This window comes from Alosa sapidissima, chromosome 22, assembly GCF_018492685.1.
Source record: "Alosa sapidissima isolate fAloSap1 chromosome 22, fAloSap1.pri, whole genome shotgun sequence".
In the NCBI taxonomy this organism is placed as follows: domain Eukaryota; kingdom Metazoa; phylum Chordata; class Actinopteri; order Clupeiformes; family Clupeidae; genus Alosa; species Alosa sapidissima.
In genome coordinates, this window is record NC_055978.1 from 21,674,672 (window position 1) to 21,693,751 (window position 19,080).

Here is a 19,080-nt window from a genome sequence, read left to right on the forward strand (position 1 = left end):
TATCAGACTCAGACTAAACCGTGCAACTGTTTCAGGCCTCTCGCTGGGGACCTTAACAAGGAGCGAGTTAATTTTACCAAGAGCACACTAAAATGTGGGATATACGAGGTGCCGTTGCTATTTGTGTGTGTGTGTGTGTTTGTGTCAGAAACCTGAGAGACCGGGTGGAGAGAGGGAGAAATATATAGATAGATAATATAGATAGTGTGTGTGTGTGTGTGTGTGTGTGTGTGTGTGTGTGTGTGTGTGTGTGTGTGTGTGTGTGTGTGTGTAAGAAACCTGAGAGAGACCGGTCTATAGTAGATAGATCGATAGATCAATAGATAGTGTGTGTGTGTGTGTGTGTTTGTATGTGTGTGTGTGTGTGTGTGTGTGTGTGTGTGTGTGTGTGTGTGTGTGTGTGTGTGTGTGAAGGCAGACAGATGGACAGACAGAAGGCTTTGTGTGTGAGTGCTTTTCATACCACATATACACTGTATATAAATGCCTGGACAGATAAGGATAGACACTGGTGCGAGTGAGGCAAAACAAGTATCAGCTGTGGACTGGGTGACAGAGAGGATCCGTGCTGAGTGTTCCCCTTGGGCTCCTATAACAGGCCATCAGCGTCCAGTGACGTTTACGGCCAGGTATAGCTACTGTACCAGTGTAAATGTCATTAGTCAGGGTGACACCATTGCACTTTTAATTCACTAAGGAAGTGCAGTGTATGTAGCTAAGGTGAGCAGCCCCAGAAGAACCCTGGCAGCATACTTTAGGCCTGAGTCACACAGGGATAGAGGGAAGAGAAAGGGAGAGGGAGAGAGAGAAAGAGAGAGAAAGAGAGACCTTTCAGAGGTTGTTGTATTTGTTGGGGATGTTAGCATTGGAGAAAATTTGACATTTGAGGATCTCACCAGGATGCATTTATATGCAATGTGACTGTGACTGAGAGGGTGTCTCAGTGTCTGAATCTCTTGTGCTGTCACCCCCCCCCCCCCCCCCCCCCCTCTCTCTCTCTCTCTCTCTCTCTGCCTCCTTGAGTGTGTGTGTAAGGGTAGGTAGTGGTTACATGCATGGCCCACCGGACACAGGAAATGAGGTATGCTGTGTCAGCCTATCCAAATTCCTTCCAGACTGACAGATGCTCAAATGCAAATGTTCTAGGGTGACTTCAAGTCTGAGAACAGAAGACTTCAGTGTAGCATGCAAAAGGGAAAATGGTGTGCTTTTATAAATGTGGTCGTAGACAGCTATGTTTATCATTTACAAAGCAATACAATGCATTTCTTTGTTAGCAATAAAGTCCAATCATGAGACTAAAGTAAACAATGTTTTCATGGCTTAGATACACAAAGGAAAGACAGAAGAGTACGTGTTTATAATTTATTTGAAGTACTTGCTTTATACCACTGTTGTGGGTGTACATCAGAACAGTTACGGCCTACACCAGCATTACAATGTAGCAGCATGCAACCTGAGTATTCCCAAGCCTAGATCAGCTTCTTGTCAATCCTGTACAGTGTAGAAAAACAGAACAGTTTTGTAAGGGGCTGATGATCCAAACCGTTTTCTGAATGAAGTAGTATATATCCCCCATGTGGTAAAAATGTAATCAGATATTTTTATACCGTCCCTATCTTTTTTTCCTCCAGCTGTTCCCTGTGGCATTCCATGGGAAAAGGAACTTCTAGCTGCCCTGAGAGAAATATGGCTATTTTAGGTCTTTACGTCATACTTTTCGACTTGCCCATAACTCTCCTTTTGGATCGCCATGAACTCCTCTCTATTACAAATCTATGCTCAAGAGGAACTTTTTGTAGCGTTGCAGGGCATTTGTTATTGTAACTTACACTTTTACAAAGCATTTTAAACATTTAGTTATGTGATCGTCATCAAGACAGAATAGTTTATACAACTACCCTTTGCTTTTGCACCAGCAAAGGCTCTAAGACCAGTGCACGCCAACGCATGAGAAAAGAGGTTATCGTGAAACATGTCAAGAACTGGCACTGACAATGGCAGATGTAGGTTTGAAATACGTGCAAACAATCTCTTACATTAACCATGTGTTGAGTTGACTGAACTCACACAAACTGTTGTAAAGCCTCGCCTGCATGGCAAACAATACGCATGCCAACGTGGCACATCAATAAAGGAAGAAAAAAGATGTAAAGATCTCCAAAATATGACTAATAGAAAGACGAAAACAAGTATATAAACACATGCGTAAATGTGGTTGTTTGGATATAAAACGCCGCTCACTAAATAATATCAAAATAATAATACAGCTTAAGAACATCACATTCTGATTGAGGGATCCTACGTTGATTAGAGAGAAAACACATTTCTACGATGCAACCGGTTGACTGTCATTAGTGTCATGTTAGAGACAACCGAAAACGCACTGTGTCCAGTTCAGCAAGATAGCGTCTCCACACGTCAGCTTGGGGAGGGCATTGCTGCTTAAAATGCAGCGAATGTGACAGCCAATAGTCCAGACTGCCAGTGAGGGGAAGGTGATGGTAAGAAACGTGCATGACCAGTGAGAAAAAATGCTAACAAAAACAACGAGCACGCCGGGGCGAGACTGACACAGAGAGCAGAGGCGCGAAAACGAGACGGACCTCTCGATTCTACAAGTGCTTCCTCTCGCCTTGTTTCCACGGATTTGAGAACAAAAACACACGCTTTCAGAGGGGGACTGGGAAGCGACAAGGAGCAGGGACAGTGGTGCGAGTAACGTTACCCTTGGGGGGGAAAGATGACAGTGGTGCCCGGGGAGAACCTGGATGAGACTGTGGCACTGGCCGCCCTGTCCCAAGATGTCTACGACCCCGAGAGAGCGGACCAGGAGTGCTGTGAACGGGTGGTCATCAACATCTCCGGGCTGCGCTTCGAGACTCAACTGAAAACACTCGCGCAGTTCCCAACCACCTTACTTGGGGACCCCAGGAAAAGAATGCGTTTTTTTGACCCACTGAGAAATGAGTACTTCTTTGACAGAAATCGTCCAAGCTTCGATGCCATCCTTTATTACTACCAGTCTGGTGGCAGACTACGGAGACCTGTCAACGTCCCCGTGGACATATTCATGGAGGAGATCAAATTTTACGAATTAGGAGACGATGTGATCGAAAATTTCAAAGAGGACGAGGGGTTCATCAAGGAGGAAGAACGCCCGCTACCAGAAAACGAGTTTCAGCGCCAGGTCTGGCTTCTGTTCGAATACCCAGAGAGCTCAGGACCAGCCAGGGGTATAGCAATAGTTTCAGTTTTGGTTATTTTGATATCCATTGTCATATTTTGTTTAGAGACGCTACCGGAATTCAGAGAGGAAGGGAAAATCTTTGAGGACCATCTCTCTATAAATGGGACTGTGAGCGCAAAGAAACCAAATCCATTCACAGACCCCTTCTTTATTGTGGAGACGCTGTGTATCATTTGGTTCTCTTTTGAACTGCTGGTGAGATTTCTCGCGTGTCCTAGCAAGCCCGCCTTCTTTAAAAATATCATGAACACCATCGACATAGTTGCAATTATGCCCTACTTCATTACCTTGGGTTTGGAGCTTGCTGAGCACCAAGGAAACGGTCAGCAAGCGATGTCCCTGGCCATCCTACGAGTCATTCGCCTGGTGCGAGTGTTCAGGATTTTCAAGCTCTCCAGGCACTCCAAGGGTCTCCAAATCCTTGGGAAGACCCTGCAGGCGAGCATGCGAGAACTAGGTCTGCTCATATTCTTCCTTTTCATTGGAGTCATACTGTTTTCGAGCGCAGTGTATTTCGCGGAGACTGACGACCCCGAATCGGGGTTCAGCAGCATCCCCGATGCGTTTTGGTGGGCGGTGGTGTCCATGACCACCGTGGGCTATGGGGACATGTGTCCAGTCACCATCGGTGGGAAAATTGTGGGGTCTTTGTGTGCCATCGCAGGTGTACTGACCATCGCACTACCTGTCCCTGTGATTGTCTCCAATTTCAACTATTTCTACCACAGGGAGACAGAGCACGAGGAGCAGTTCCAGTACACACATGTAACATGTGGTCAACAGCAGCCCTCGTTTGGCGAATTCAAAAAGAGTGACAGCAAGCCTTCACTCTCCAAATCAGACTACCTGGAGAGTGACGACGCAGATTCGATTAAATACACGAACTGCAGTCCCCATAAAGCGTACACGGGAAAGCTAACTGATGTATGATTGTAGAAATACGCAACAGTGGTACCCAGTGAAACGCGCGTCTCTTCTGACTACATCCCCATTCCGCGCTCTGGCCTGAGTATATTTTCAAGCTGTTCCGGCATCAGTAATGCAAAGGGAATTATTTATTAAGAAATCATAACAGAGGACTGAAACGTGGTGTGTCAATTTTTCTTTTTATTTCGCAATGTCTTCCATTTTACGCAATCATCTTTATCCAATGCGCGAAGTCTGATTCAAGCTAAACATTTCTCTCAGCCTCAAAACAATGAGAAAATATACGATTATCAACAAACCAAGCCCAACCTCGCGTTGTAGCACTTTATTAATGTACTCTTAGTAATGTTTAATTTATAAATTACATGTCAATTTTGGGAAGATGTTTACATTTCATTTGTTTATTCGGTGCAGACTGAGAGGACCAAATTATCTATTTATGTAAAATTAGCTAATTAACTAACTATCTTCAGAGCAAAAAGTACAAGGTCACGTGAGGGAGTAGAATAACGACTATATCACTTGATCACATCTAATGATTATGACTGTAGGGGGCCACATCATAATATTAGATGCACCGAATTGGCAGCATCTATGCCATTGTAATATTGGAACACAGTGACTGCTATGTGCCCTTTGGGCAATGCATATCCCCATCAAAATGCAGCTGTCACTAAAACGTGATCAGCAGTCAACAAGGAAACATGCCACAGCTACTGTAATCGTCCTCCAAATTTAGTTGTTGACGTTCAGATTTTTTTATTTTTTTTTTGCACCTTGCCTAGGATTGATGTCATTCCATGGACGACATGCAATCTGTTTGGTATAGTTATGCTTTGTGGCTGAGGTATCCTATCGTTTACATACATTATTGGGCGACGGCTCTTAATTTATTGAAATCTTACTGTAATATTGTTGTGGCATCAAGCTGGCCCCAGGTGCAAGCAAATACAACTGAATAGAAAATCTACAGTTTCCATTGGGTATGACTTGGTAAAAGCCCACGTGTAAAGGAAGAATGCATTAGCCTGTTTGCATAAAATGCATGTGGAAAACAGACAGGAAAAAACTTGATAGAATGTGCGCCCTGTTTTTTTTTCCTTCAACACGGCGACGTTTGAAATCCAAGTGCGCCTCCAAATGGTATAAAGGAGAAATCGCAGATTTCATACACAGAGGTGTTTCTATAGCAACCTTCCAGACTGTTCCGTATCCTTCAACATCGACGATACATTTTGTTGCCTTAAGTTAGGCTACGTGAAGGAACGTCTGTATTGTTGGGCTTGTTTATTGCTTTCGATTATGCTGCTTATGAAACCGACTAAAGATAATGTAAACAAGTTCCATCAGATTATGAGACAGTTTTTGTTTTTTGGCAGCTAAATCGCGTCTGGTCTGCTCTGCCTCCGTGCTCTGGGCTTGATATAGCCTACTCGTCCTAAATAATATTGCTATCATATTCAATATTACAGTATAGGTCTCACTAAATAATAAACTAAATTACATGGTACAAATAACGCTTCCCTTGCGTAAAGGGGCATTTTGATTTCCCTGCACCCAGACATGATGTGTTTCAAATGATTAAACCACAACTGCCAGTACATGTAAAGGACATCACACAGACCCTCACCTTCAGTAACAATGTGAGCTCATGGAGAGGAATCATACCGCTGAACATGGTACTGAGTCTTGTGGAGAGCAAAGTCAGCCTTCCACATGGTTGGATTAAGCGGCTGTGCCTGCCAGTGAAAGGGACAGTGAACAGTCACGTCTGGTCATGGAACAGAGCAAATTCTGAAACCCTGTTTTTCACCTGTGGTGTAGTGGATTATTTCCCCAAACACCATTGAGGAATATCCTGCAAAACTGTAAGGTACGTTCCCCTCTCAACACCTCAAAAGAGCACACTGTTTGACTACTGACATTATGGTATTACTGACATTATCAGAAATATATCTAGCCTCTCATTATCCTGAAGTCGTGACAAAGCCTCTCACCTAGGTGAAAACAGCAGTGCACTATTTGGTTTCCTCGACGCTAGATGGCAGTGTCTACTCACCTGAGAACAGAGTTAGACATCAGGTTCTTGCTGTATTAAGCTTCTTACTGGCTGCATATCTTGAAACAGTGAAGAGGAAGACTAACACATGGTGTTAGCGTTTCCGACATAACGATTTTAATGTATGTATAACAGTCAATAATTGAGGAGGGATTTATATCAATTTGAAATTAGCTCTGTTATTACATTTCCTTCTACATTAATCTCATTGATAAAATAACAATCAGTAAACCCATGGGACTGCAGGTAAATATTGTCTGAATTTAAATAGTTAACGTGGAGCCAATGTTTCATAACAGCCCTCATAAAAATAACAAGAACCTGTGGAAATAACTTGCGGTATAGCAAAGTCCCTCTAGGTGGCGCATGTTGTCTTGCTGGTATGTCAGAAACTGTTATGAAATAATGACCTACAGAGAATTTTGTTTTGTGCCAAGAAAATGAAGGTTTCCTTGCTAATGTGGAATGCAAAGCACACACCAGGCCATATTTTAATGAAATAGTAGGCAACTGAAATCAGGTTAGTTTAATAATGGCAAGGAAAATAGCAAGGATTTGGTTTTGCCTGTTTGATGCACATGTTGTAAATGTTCAATATGCCATGATGGGATGGTCACAGTTTTCAAACCATCTGAGTAGTGAGTTTCCTGCAAGGCATTCCAGAATTATACCATAACGATTTAGAATGGACATTGGCTGCTGTTTAAAATGGTTGCATCAGAGCCGTCCATCTTTCTATGGCTCTGGGTTGATAATCAAATGGAACCTTTAGTGATCAACATTCTCAACACACTCTTGCCATCATCATTCATATTTATGAGAGATTAACAGGAGGTTGATGTTGACAGCAAAGGGCCACTGTCAGTCAGCAGAAGTTCATCCCTTACTCTCTCTCTCTCTCTCTCTCTCTCTCTCTCTCTCTCTCTCTCTCTCTCTCTTTCTCTGTCATGGCTGATGGGATCTGTTCTGAAGACAGGCCTCCCTAAAGATAACAGCCAGTGCCCCAGCTCTCTGCTCTCTCTCTGTGTGTTCTCATAGATGTACTGTATATGACTGACATTACAATCAATTTCCAAAAAGCTGTGCATCCGTATTGACGCATGAAACAAACAAACAATGAAACAAACAAACAAAATACACGAATGGTGGAAGACGCATGGCACCATAGGAATTCCTGCTGAGTCATTGATCAGAGGCATTGTCTGATTCTGCCCATAGCGCATGCTTGTGATTGTTTGATGCAAAACAACAGAAGCAGATGGGAACCCTCCCCTGGGGTGTTGCATATGATGAACGACTGCTGTGGTTCTTGGACAGATAATGGACCACAACGCATCCCTGCATGAATCTTGGAGCGCGCTCAGTAGAGGGCTGCATGCTATCAATCTGAGGGTCATGCTGCTCATGCATAGCTACACACATGTACTGTATGCATATGTAGTGTGTGCATGGTGCAATCAAACAGTACATTTCTCTTTCAGTTTTCAGAACATATGGAGGTGATAAATGACGCACAAGTCTTGTGTAAAATATTTCTAATCTGACTGGCTGAATTTATGCAGCCTGTTTGCTTGGCCTCGTAAAGGTTTTAACGTATAGCATATAGTTATGCTATGGCTATCTACATAATCTAATAATATCTAGCAACAATATGGCTTAGTATTCTGTTCACCATGTCACAATATGGTGAATAACACACCTGTCTGTTTACATGCTGTGGGTTTATTTAGACACATAGCAGCACGCCATCCAGGTTCAGTTCTGTTGACCATTCTGCAGAAGTAAGGCTTCAGCAGTTATGAAGAGCTCTCTGAGCCTAAATTAGTTGATGGTAACTGGAGCAAGCATCACACACAGGTGCACAGAGAAACATGCAAGCACTTTGTCACTATGTAACCCCCCCAAACCCCCCGACCCCCCCATCGGTTAGCATCGGCCAGTCCCTTCTATGTGCCCTGTGGCAACCCCCTACCCATCCCCACTACCCCCACCCCAGTTCTCTCTGCATGGGCTCTGGCTCCTTGTCACTGGCATATTCACTTTGTGCAAAGGTCAGGTTATTTAAAGCGGTAGGGATATGCTGATTCCTTCCTAATCCAAGGTCTTAGGGTACTTCTGCTTGATGAATTATTGTGACGTGATCTCTCTCGCTTTCTGACCCATCAGCAGCCTACCCACCAGCCCACCAGCCCACCAGCGGACCCTGTCACACCCCCCACTTTCTCCACAGGCTCCGGAACCCCTAACCCCATTTGCAACCTCCTCCTGACCCCTGTCATGCTTCCCTTGTGGACTTTTCTTCCACCCCCAACCCCCATCCCCACCTCTTTTCTGTTTTTTTTTTCAAAGACCAAAGTCTGTGCCATGGCAACCGATTGCAAACAAACACAGGGCACATAATGTCATTGTCCTTTATGGTGTGTCGGATTGCGTTACGCCATCCCTGGCCCTGAGCCCTGCTTATGATCAATATGGAAATAACCTGGAGCTGAAGTTAGAGCCATGATAGGCGATAATGTAAAAGTAAGGCTCGCCTGTCACCTGCTATCAGGTATTATAAATATATAATAAATATTAAAAATGATCCGATTTATTGTATAACAAACCATTATTATTTTTGTTCTGGCCACCACCTATAAGCTGACAGTTAGCTGTTTCACATTGTGTCTTGATTTCGCTGGCTGGCTGGTTGATGGGCCAAGCAGCAGCTCCTGTCCATTAGTGCTGATTTTACAGCATCTGAGTGGAAAACATGGCAACGACAAGGAGAGATTAAGAGAGCTGGCAATGTACAGGAAGGGCAAAGAAAAACAGAGAGCCACAGAATGAAAGAGAGTGGGAGACAAATAGAGAATGTGTGTGTGTGTGTGTGTGTGTGTGTGTGTTTTGTGTGTGTGTGTGTGCGTGTTTTGTGTCTAGGTCTGTGTGAGTGGTCAAAAGAAAGCATTGAGAAGACAGACAGCAGTGGAATTGCACTGCAGAGTAAAGAGATGGCCTGGAGCACTGTTTGCGTGTCCTTGTGTGTGCGTGTGTGTGTGCGTGCGTGTGTGCATCTGTTTGTGTGTGTGTGTGTGTGTGTGTGCGAGGGAGGGAGGGGAAAGAGAGGCGAGAGAGCTGTTGAGAGGCAAAATGGAAATGAACAATAGGTTGCAGGCAGCATTCAGTAGGGGAAGAGCAGATCCGAGAATGTTTGTGAATTCAGAAATGGAACATTTTGGCAAAAATGTCCCTATGTCGTTGTCAGATCAAATATGTATGTTTTGTAGAGTGGTTAAATAACACATGGAAAAGCCATACCTATGCAAAACTGGCTTCTTTTAAATACATTTAATATATATTTTTGATTGCGCTGTGCTCTTTATTGAGCGTGGCATCTTTTTATTGAGCGGCATAAATCAGATCATTCAGTCTACACAAGGAGGCATGTTCACACACAGAGACTCAGATATGCACACTTAGCTGAGAGACTGACAGGAAATAGACATTCTTGCTTGAGGACATGAGCAGCTCTGCATATACTAAGAGCCTCAACACCACATCACAAGTAAAAAGAGGCTTTTTTTGTGTGAAGGGCACATTCACTCGGAGGCCCAGCAAAAGGAGGAAATAGAGAGGGGGGGTGCCTTCCTGCTGTCCCGTCGCCCATGCGGCTCGGTGTGGCCCGGTGCAGTGTGGTGCAGAGTGGAGCGGAGGGCCGAGGCGGGGAGAAGTGACGTTGTCGACGCGCTCGCTGTGCATAATTCCTTGTGACGGTTTGGTGTCAGAGTTACACTGAGCTCGAGAGATCTGCTCCTCAGCAAAGCAGCCTCCCACCCCCACCCTCTCACCAACACCCCCCCCCCCCCCCCCACCCACCCCCCAATCTGTTCCCAACCAGCGGCCAGCAGCTAGCAGCTAGCCCCGAATAACAAGCTGTTTAGCTATGCAAGCAGGCAGATAAGGGCAGTGTGTGTGAATCAGCTGGCTGTCATGAAAAGTAAACGTTTGTTTGCACCTCTAACAATGGGGTGCTTCTTGAAGCCAAATTAACATGAAAATGCTGATGAGATGGCATTTCCTGTGGCCCTTTCTGTACATCATCATTCTGGCTTGAGGGGGAAATGTGTGTAATTCAGTCAGTCAACTTTGTACCTCTTGGCCATTATTTTGCAATTTATTGCAACCAATTGTATTAGTTGTAACTGGAATTTGTACTTTATTGTCCCGGTAGGAAAGCTGTTTTTCAGTGAGTACACTGGTTTCTGAAGGACTGTTTCCATTGAGTAAGTCAGTCAGGCCAGACCAGAGGTGTGTCCATTGCTCAAAAAAGGTTTGGGTCCAAAATGCAGCATTCTCAGTGGAACCAGGTTAAGTTAAGTGCACACCCCTGTTTCTGGACTTCAATAATAGTATATTTACTCTTTTGATCCCGTGAGGGAAATTTGTACCCACTGTCAGCACTACAAGGAAGTATTGGTGTCTGATCCGTCATGATAGAGGATGTTTTCCTAATCTGTGCATCCCAGTAACTGTGCATGACCTGCCACACATGTATGTTGAGAGCAGAACGAACAACAGGCCTGCCTGTTAGCATGGAATGGTAATTGTAGCCTATAGAGCTGCTATGTTTTCAGTTGCCTTATTGTGAGTCTTGAAGCATGCTTTTTTAGTCATTTTTAGTCAATACAAATGACACATTGCACCTTTCAGTTCAGTATAAACCAGTGTGACAATGCCTATTCCTCAACTGCTCATATGGTGGACTGTGTTCTCTTTGCTATATTGCATTGGAAAAAGAGAAGCAATGTTGCTATGAGCATGTCTGAGAAATGCCTCATTAGAAAGAAGTGGGTTATGCTCTGGAACGGGTCAGTGTTGGGGATGACGCACAGAGACATTTTGCTTGAAAGCATACAGTAGAAGTGATTCTGCAATTTGACAGGCATAAGAAAATACCCAAAGCCAGCGCAAAGAAAGTGTTGAGACGAGAGTGCTAGTGCAATATGTATCCGTAGATTTAAAGTGTAGTGCAGACAATATGTCAAAGCCTTAACGATCTGGGAGCATTAAAAACGACTTAAAAAAACTGACATGAACATTGACACAATACTGCACCTTCATAGTATAGCCACTGACTTACTGTATATTTATAGCCACAGAGCCACTGACTTATATTTATAGCTACATAACCGCTGACTTAAATCTAATGTAAACTGTAGCCAGTGTAATATGTCACTGTATCTGCATCTGCTTATTGTGGACTGTGTTGCCTTTGGCAGCGACGGGTGGTAAAGCCGAAGTGAGAAGCACTTTAATCTGGTGCCCCACTGGGTCTCAGTTAGTGCATTAACCAGTCGACACTACAGCCCTCTTCTCTTTTGGTTTACAGGGGGATGGAGGGAGATGCACTCGAACAACCGCCCTTGCCTTCCTGTCACCTCTTCACTGCGGGACTGTACACTCATTCTCTCTCACTCTCTCTCTCTCTCTCTCTCTCTCTCTCACTTTCTCTCTCTGTCTCATACACATGCAGGACTCGGGGAGTGTCATTCTAAACGATAGGTGTACTCCGCGTGCCACAGAAAACACACACACACACAGAGAGAGAAGATGAACACTCGGAAGTCTATGCACGCCTCGGTTGTCCTAGACTTCGCTGATGGACTCGCGGACACAGAGGCCTCTCTAAACTTCTGCTGAGGAAGAGCACGATCTACAGACTTTTTTCTTTTAAAAAAACCATCCGCCGATATCCAGGACAGCATAGGAGGCAACGGACAAAAAGACAAAACAAAAACAAGCACGGAGGCGGCTTGCAGGGCAGGAACCCAAGGTACCGAGGATGTTACTTGAATCACAACACACCATACATACACACATACATCACATACAGTACACTAATTACGAAACCATTAAGGCATTCAAGATTACTTTAGTCTTGGGGGGAAAACACGTGCTCCTCTTGCGGAGGAGAGACAGGTGACCGTGTGTGAGAAACTGTAGGTACACATCAAGACTATGTGGGTGTATATGTACACTTCATATCGTGCTATACCAAATCATATTACTGCATGCTTGAAAAATAAGGCATGTAAACATCGATTACAAACAAAGTTAGATGCTTCTCATTATACATCACCTGCTTTGGCACCAGTAGTCAAAATTGTGGGAACAAGGACTGAGCTCATGGATATCATCATTAAACCAATCATTTGTCTTGTTTTCACAGGCGAGGTTTATGCAGTTAAATCTCTATTTTTTTAAAGTACCATGTGTGTTTTGTATACATGGGGATTGGTTTATTACCTTCATTTTATTTAGAGCATTTTTCTTGCAAATGAATGATTTCACCCCCCCCCCCCCCCCCCCCTTTTTATGTTTCCCCCCATGTCTTTTTAAGGGAGTTAACATTAATGAAGGGAATATGTGGTGATAGTAAATTGGCTTCCCGTTTTGACCTTGCCCTTTGACCTCCCCCAGACCCCCTTCTGTCTCATTTGAAATGCAAGTGTGCTGCAGGCTCTCATCCTAAGAGAAGACATGATGTCTCTTCAACAACTGTGATTGTCAGTGTGTGTGTGTGTGTGTGTGTGTGTGTGTGTGTGTGTCATATTACAAGTTGGATCAGAATGCTGTATCTGTTGTCAAAGGCATCTACCTCAGTGTCCACTCACGTCCATCGTTATTCAAAGAAAGCTGGAAAGAATGCTTTTTTTGAAAAACACACAAACACACAGGGTGAATGAGAGAGGAGAAGGAAAAGAAAGAAAGAAAGAAAAAAAGAAAGAAAGAAAGAAATTAAGAAAGAGAGACTTCTTCAGACAGCTTTAGATGTCAAAACAAGCCACCTGTCCAACTCGTCACTCTCCATCACTTTTCATTGTCCTGATTGTCTGGTATTTGTGCTGTAATGCCTGAATGAAAACAATCGGTTCTCACTAGTAATTTAGTGTGCTTGATCGTGTCCCCTTTCAAAAAAGAAGCACTGGTTTAAATGGTGGTGTAAGCATTTTATCGCAGTGGTGATGGTGTTCATACTGCATATCCTTACTATGAGTATGATTTCTAAATGGTTGTAGTTGGTCAAAGGTCAATGCTTGTTTTATGCAATTTGTTCCTCAAATCCCTTTGACTTGTGTGCAGAGAGGAATAATAGGATGAAAGCATATCAATGAAAACACCAATGGCTGAGTTGAAAAAAGAAAAGTTTATTTTTTTTTCATATAAGTGAATATAATATAGATGTATTTGAGTAATAGTGTATCATTTCAGAGACATTGAGAAGCCTGTGCCTATTGTGCGTGATATTTTTATATGCATTTATGAGGGAAGTTGCAATAATGTGTGGGGAAGGCCCGACCGCTTCAGGAAACAGCCTTTTACTTTTTGGAGATGCGTTGCCTCCAGACAATTGATGGCCCAGACTTGGTGATTTGTTTTTCAAGACCCTAGAAACTATAGTATCTTGAGTTTTATCCCAAAACAGCTTTCCTGTAAGTAAGAAGCACTTGTTTCCTGGATGCGGGTCTGGCCAACACTGAGACTGAAGTTGAATCTTTTATTTGCTAAACCAGGCATAAATACCCTGGTCATGTCAACATCACTGACCCTGTCTATCACTGACTTGCACAACTCATGACTGTGTTAACATAGAGGAAACGTTGACAGGCAAAGCATTTAAGCAATAGTACAATTGCACCAAACAGCCATGCCATTTCAAACCCTCATCATCACTGATTCTGAGGTCTTCCTTGTGGAAGCATGATGCATCTGTTTCATTTTATTGTTATTCTTTTATTCTTTCTTTTTTTTTAAATTAATTTTTCTAAATATTGTCATCAATTTGGACATTTCCTCTTTTCATTTATGATCTATTTTTGATAAATAAATTTTTTGATTGGTTATCAGTTTGATTTCTTCATTTCATTTGCGTATGCGTGTGTGTGTGTGTGTGTGTGTGTGTGTGTGTGTGAGAGAGAAAGAGAAATAGAGAGAGAGAGAGAGAGTATGCATGTGTGAGTAAAAATGTGTTCAACAAAACTGTGGCAGAGAACGGCATTGACAGAAGCACTAGAACATCCTAATCTTCAGACAGAAGCACTAGAACATCCTAATCTTCAGACAGAAGCACTAGAACATCCTAATCTTCAGACAGAAGCACTAGAACATCCTAATCTTCATCCTAATCTTCAGACAGAAGCACTAGAACATCCTAATCTTCAGACAGAAGCACTAGAACATCCTAATCTTCAGACAGAAGCACTAGAACATCCTAATCTTCAGACAGAAGCACTAGAACATCCTAATCTTCAGACAGAAGCACTAGAACATCCTAATCTTCAGTTATTCTAGGCCTAGCTAACCAACAGCCACTACAAGCATAGTTGTCATCACACACATTTCGACAGGGTGTAACTTTTCATGGTGTCTATAACTTCTGAAAGAACTACCCCTTTTTCACACCACATGGAACCAGGGGTATTATTTCCTATAACCATGTTTAGGGGGTCTTTATAACTCCTACTATGGGCTTCTGTTTGGTCCATACGCACCTAGTGTCTGTCATGACCAGCACCATTTTCGTGTTGCAATCAATCCCCATGTAGGCCATTGAAATGTTTCTATTCATTGGCTATAGATCCCTCAGTCCTCTTCAAGGTAATTTCAATGTAGACTGAATGTATGTAATTAGCTATGCATCTACAAGCAAGCTATTATAATTCTGGTGTTTGTTACCTCATCAGCATCTCACTTACTCTGTCAACATCAAATGCATAAACACTCAACATTTCACTCTAGAGTCCGTAAGACGCAGAGCTGTTGTAGGTAAGGGCTCTGATGACAGGCATGCAACACTATACAGACATGTCCTACTTAAGATAACAATTGTTTTTGTGTACAAATCTCGGAGTCTGGGCTGCCTACAGAGACTTGTTTTTTTGACGGTCGCTTATGGGGCAGACAGCTAGCGGATCGTTAGAAAAGATTAGATGAATGTGATCATTTATGTTTGGGCTTTTTTTGGGCCTAAAATCGCTGATACAACCTTTAAGATGCAGAGCGACAAAAAAGAGGCCATATAAAAGCAGGGATGGCACATTGTTTGTCATGCAGAACAAAAAGGCCCCTAAAGACCTGCCGAGCATTCCTGCTGCGTGGATTCCACAGGTATCTGAACCCATCTGAAAAGCCTTAGGTGTTTCCGATGGAACTGCTCTCTCAGCTTAAGGCCCCCGCTATCTTCAGAAACATTCGCGAGGGTTTATATTTAAACGGCGAGAAATTGGATTAGCAGGCTGTGAAGCGATGCTGCCGCTCCACCAGCTAGCTAGCTGACCCAGTTGTAGGGGAGTAGGCAGGTGGTCTCGTTGCAAGTGCACCCCTGGGTCCCAGCTCCCCTACTGATTTTTGTGTTTTTTTTTTGGGGGGGAGGGGGGGTGTGGTTGCAGGAGAGGCTATTGAAGTTTGTGTTGAATTTCACACCCCCAATAACAGTCAGCAACCCCCCCCCCCCCCCCCAACACACACACACACACACACATTCACACACACACACACACACACACACACACACACACACACACACACACAGATACACCACCCCTCCAGACCCTTTCCCTGCAATGCAATGTACTTCTGAGAGGGGGATTGGGAGCATACTGCTTGTGGAGATAGATAGGGAGATGAGCTTACAGGTGTGTGTGGCGTGAAAGAAAACAGGTGTGCCAGGAGCGGCCGTATTTTGGGAGCAATAGAGGACGGGGAGAGCTGGAGGTGATGTGCCGCAGTGCAAGTACTCAGACGGCCGTAAGTCTTGAGCTGCTCTGCTGCACTGGCAGGCAGCTGGTTGCCGTAGTGGGACCAAAACAGTGAGCCTGCACCATATCAGTCACCTTCACCATGTCACACACAGAACAGATGGTTGATGAAAGCTATATAACGTTATGGGTTTGGCAAAGATCTACTCTGACGTCAAATATAAGACAGAAAATAAAAAGTATGCATAGGTCATAAACAAACATTTCTCACTCATCTGTTTCTCATGTAGAAATTATGGAAGAGGTGAATCTTAGACCATGACAAAGATTGCTATATATATTTTCATATATATTTTCTGATGATGATGATGATGATGACACTGAAGACAGGTGCCATTTACTCACACTGTCTTGTCATGCGCTAACAATTATTTCTGTGAGGATCAAGAAGGAATAAGCTATAATTGTACCATTTTGTTGCACCTGTCACCTGTCTCCATAAACTTCATGGTGTCTGTCTATTTTTATATCCATTTCAGAAAGAAACGATGGTTGACTGCAAGCGAAATAGTCATATAACCAAGTAGCAACTATAGCCAATAGTAATGTAACTTAGGTACAGTTTTGTAGATCAGTAAGACAAGCAATAATGCATGTATCTTTGGTGATGTGGCTAGGATTGCGCACAAGGCAGTAGTGGAAGCTTGAGGTACCACTGTCTCTGTTTCCTATATGAGTGCCTTACACTTACAGGTCATGTTATGTCACAGCATTTTATCCATTTTCAGCTATTTGTGCAATTAGGACTGCATACTAAACAGGACTGAATTTCAGACCTGAGAATGTGCATGTATACCACATAGATAGTTGAAAACACTGTTCTACCGGACAAAAAAGACAGACTTCTAATTTGAGGTGAAGGGGAAAATATGCTTGGGACTGCTTTTGATTTTCCTCGAGACCTTGGATACAGAACGAGACATTTTACGAATGTAAGACAAAGTCTTCCAGGATTGTACAGTGAACGTTCTGTTGGCAAAAATATGTAGCAAAATCTTTGTTCAGAATCTTCCTTTGATTGTTGTTGTCAGTTTGTTTTGCTTTGAAGTCATTACTCCAGTTATCAAATGCTGTTCAAGTGCTCATCAATCACTGACTTAATCGCGTGCATTGGAAATGGATCGGAAATCGATGGGCATTTGCCATGCAACATCTTACATTTGTCATGACATTGATTCTCTGCTTTCATTGACTTGCATATGACTGGACTGTGTCACAACGACTGCCATGCTTGATTTGAACTACTATGTGTATGATTGGTGTATTGTCTTGTCTGCTGTGAGCTTCCCAAAGCCTTTGCAAAGACTAAATCCACCTCATGTAAGACTGCAATGCACCAACAAACATCCGCTAGTAACAGCCATAGGAGGACTGAAATATGCCATCATATCAAAGCTATCCATCCAAACTGTATCCAGCTCTAGTTCACAGAGAGAACATTTTTAAGCCGCTCTAGTTCACCATTTTGGATTTTCATGCATCAAAGCCAAATACATTATTGACTGAAATGTTGGAATCTTTTTGATGGACAGAGCTACTGGGAAAAGCTACAGGCTTACTGGTCATGCTCACTCCCTACCAGTAGAGAAACAGCCTATTACGATCCCATTATAGTCATTTTCGCTCAGAAATAGCTCCATTAAAAAAAAAAAACATTATTACAAGTACAAGGTTAGATATAATGTATGGAAAATAGGTCATCTGTGTTCTTGTTCTATGCATTGAAGTGTGTGTATGTGTGTGTGTGTGTGTGTGTGTGTGTGTGTGTGTGTATGCGATAGACAGAGTAGGACCCACCCATGATTAGTATCCTGATGAGGAGATTTGTAGTCCCATGTGACACTATGGAACTGCAGGAACTGGGCAATGCCCTATACCCTATGTGTGTGAACGGCTTCAGACAGGCCGACTGCAACACAGACTCCGAATGCACATCTCCATACCGGCCTCTGTGACTGTCTCAGTGTGTGTCCAGCTGCAACATTCGATCAATAGCCATCACTTGTATTGTATTTATTATTAATAATAATGAAAACAAGAAAATAAAAAACTTTAAAATTAAAATGGGTGTTTTGAACAGGTATCAGCAAAATCTCCAATAGTGTCTTCTGTCCTGTGTTCCTAACCTGGGATATTTATTTTTTTGTTCTTTTTTTATTTTAAAAAAGGGTGATGAAGTATCTGTGTGATTCAATGTATAGCAGTGTGTAAAACAAAAAATAAATGAGCATATGATGTTGTCATAGAGAGTATATTATGACCCTGTATGTATATATGTATGGGCTGTAAAAGTACATATATGCGCAATAAAAAATAAAACACTGTTTGAATACTAGTTGTGACTCAGTTTTAACATGTGGCCTTTTTTTGTCCTCACTGTTACATAATGGTGTATATTATCTGTATAATATGATAAAATGCATATTAAAATGATGAAGCTTTTATGTTTATACAATTATGTTTAATAAATAAATGAACTGTGTAAAGAAACTGTGATCCATTGTGTGCATACTGTATCTGTGGTTGTTTACAGGAAAGAAGGAATAAGCAAAACAAACACATTTGAATTTGCACAGCTCTGAATAGTTGAACAAGCACAGAGCCAGACTAATTATTATTTTAGTCATTTAACATGAACTTGAATAGATACTAGTCCTGATAAACACATTGGCTTCCATATCTCTGAGAAGATCTAACAACTTACAGTAATTGGAGCAGTTAAACTATGTGCATAGTTGGTCTTTGAGACCACTTGGAAAATGGCACAGGGCACCTGAGATGGTCCTTGTGGTCCTTACCTGTTCTATAAATAAATATGGGAATGACAAAAGGTGAGGCAGCCGAATTCAAGAGCACTGCAAGCTCACGGACCAATTTAATTTCCGCCTGCAGTCTGTTCTGACCTGATACAGGAATATTTTTTTTCTTCAAGCTTTCTCACTTAAAATGAGGAGAAAAAAACGATGATCTGATAGAACTACACTTTCCCATTTATTGTGATATACACAACACTTCTATTCTGAGATATTGCTTAAAAAGCTTCTATA

The 19,080-nt window shown here is 42.6% G+C and overlaps 1 protein-coding gene across 3 annotated transcripts; it reads left to right on the plus strand.

The window, feature by feature from the left end:
- Positions 1 to 2,373: 2,373 nt before the first annotated feature.
- LOC121697277 (shaker-related potassium channel tsha2-like) lies at positions 2,374 to 14,117 on the plus strand. 3 transcript variants are annotated; one of them, XM_042078726.1, is made up of 3 exons: positions 2,374 to 6,050; positions 11,605 to 12,048; positions 12,696 to 14,117. In XM_042078726.1, the coding sequence occupies exon 1, from the start codon at positions 2,744 to 2,746 to the stop codon at positions 4,178 to 4,180; it is 1,437 nt and encodes a 478-aa protein (XP_041934660.1). In that variant the 5' UTR covers positions 2,374 to 2,743; the 3' UTR covers positions 4,181 to 6,050; positions 11,605 to 12,048; positions 12,696 to 14,117. The 3 variants fall into 3 exon arrangements, with proteins under 3 accessions (XP_041934660.1, XP_041934658.1, XP_041934659.1); XM_042078724.1 differs by having other exon boundaries at positions 11,605 to 14,117; XM_042078725.1 differs by having other exon boundaries at positions 11,749 to 14,117.
- Positions 14,118 to 19,080: the final 4,963 nt, after the last annotated feature.

Excerpts from the sequence above, each read along its gene's own strand:
- LOC121697277 (XM_042078724.1), top strand. The coding sequence starts at position 2,744 with ATGACAGTGGTGCCCGGGGAGAACCTGGATGAGACTGTGGCACTGGCC.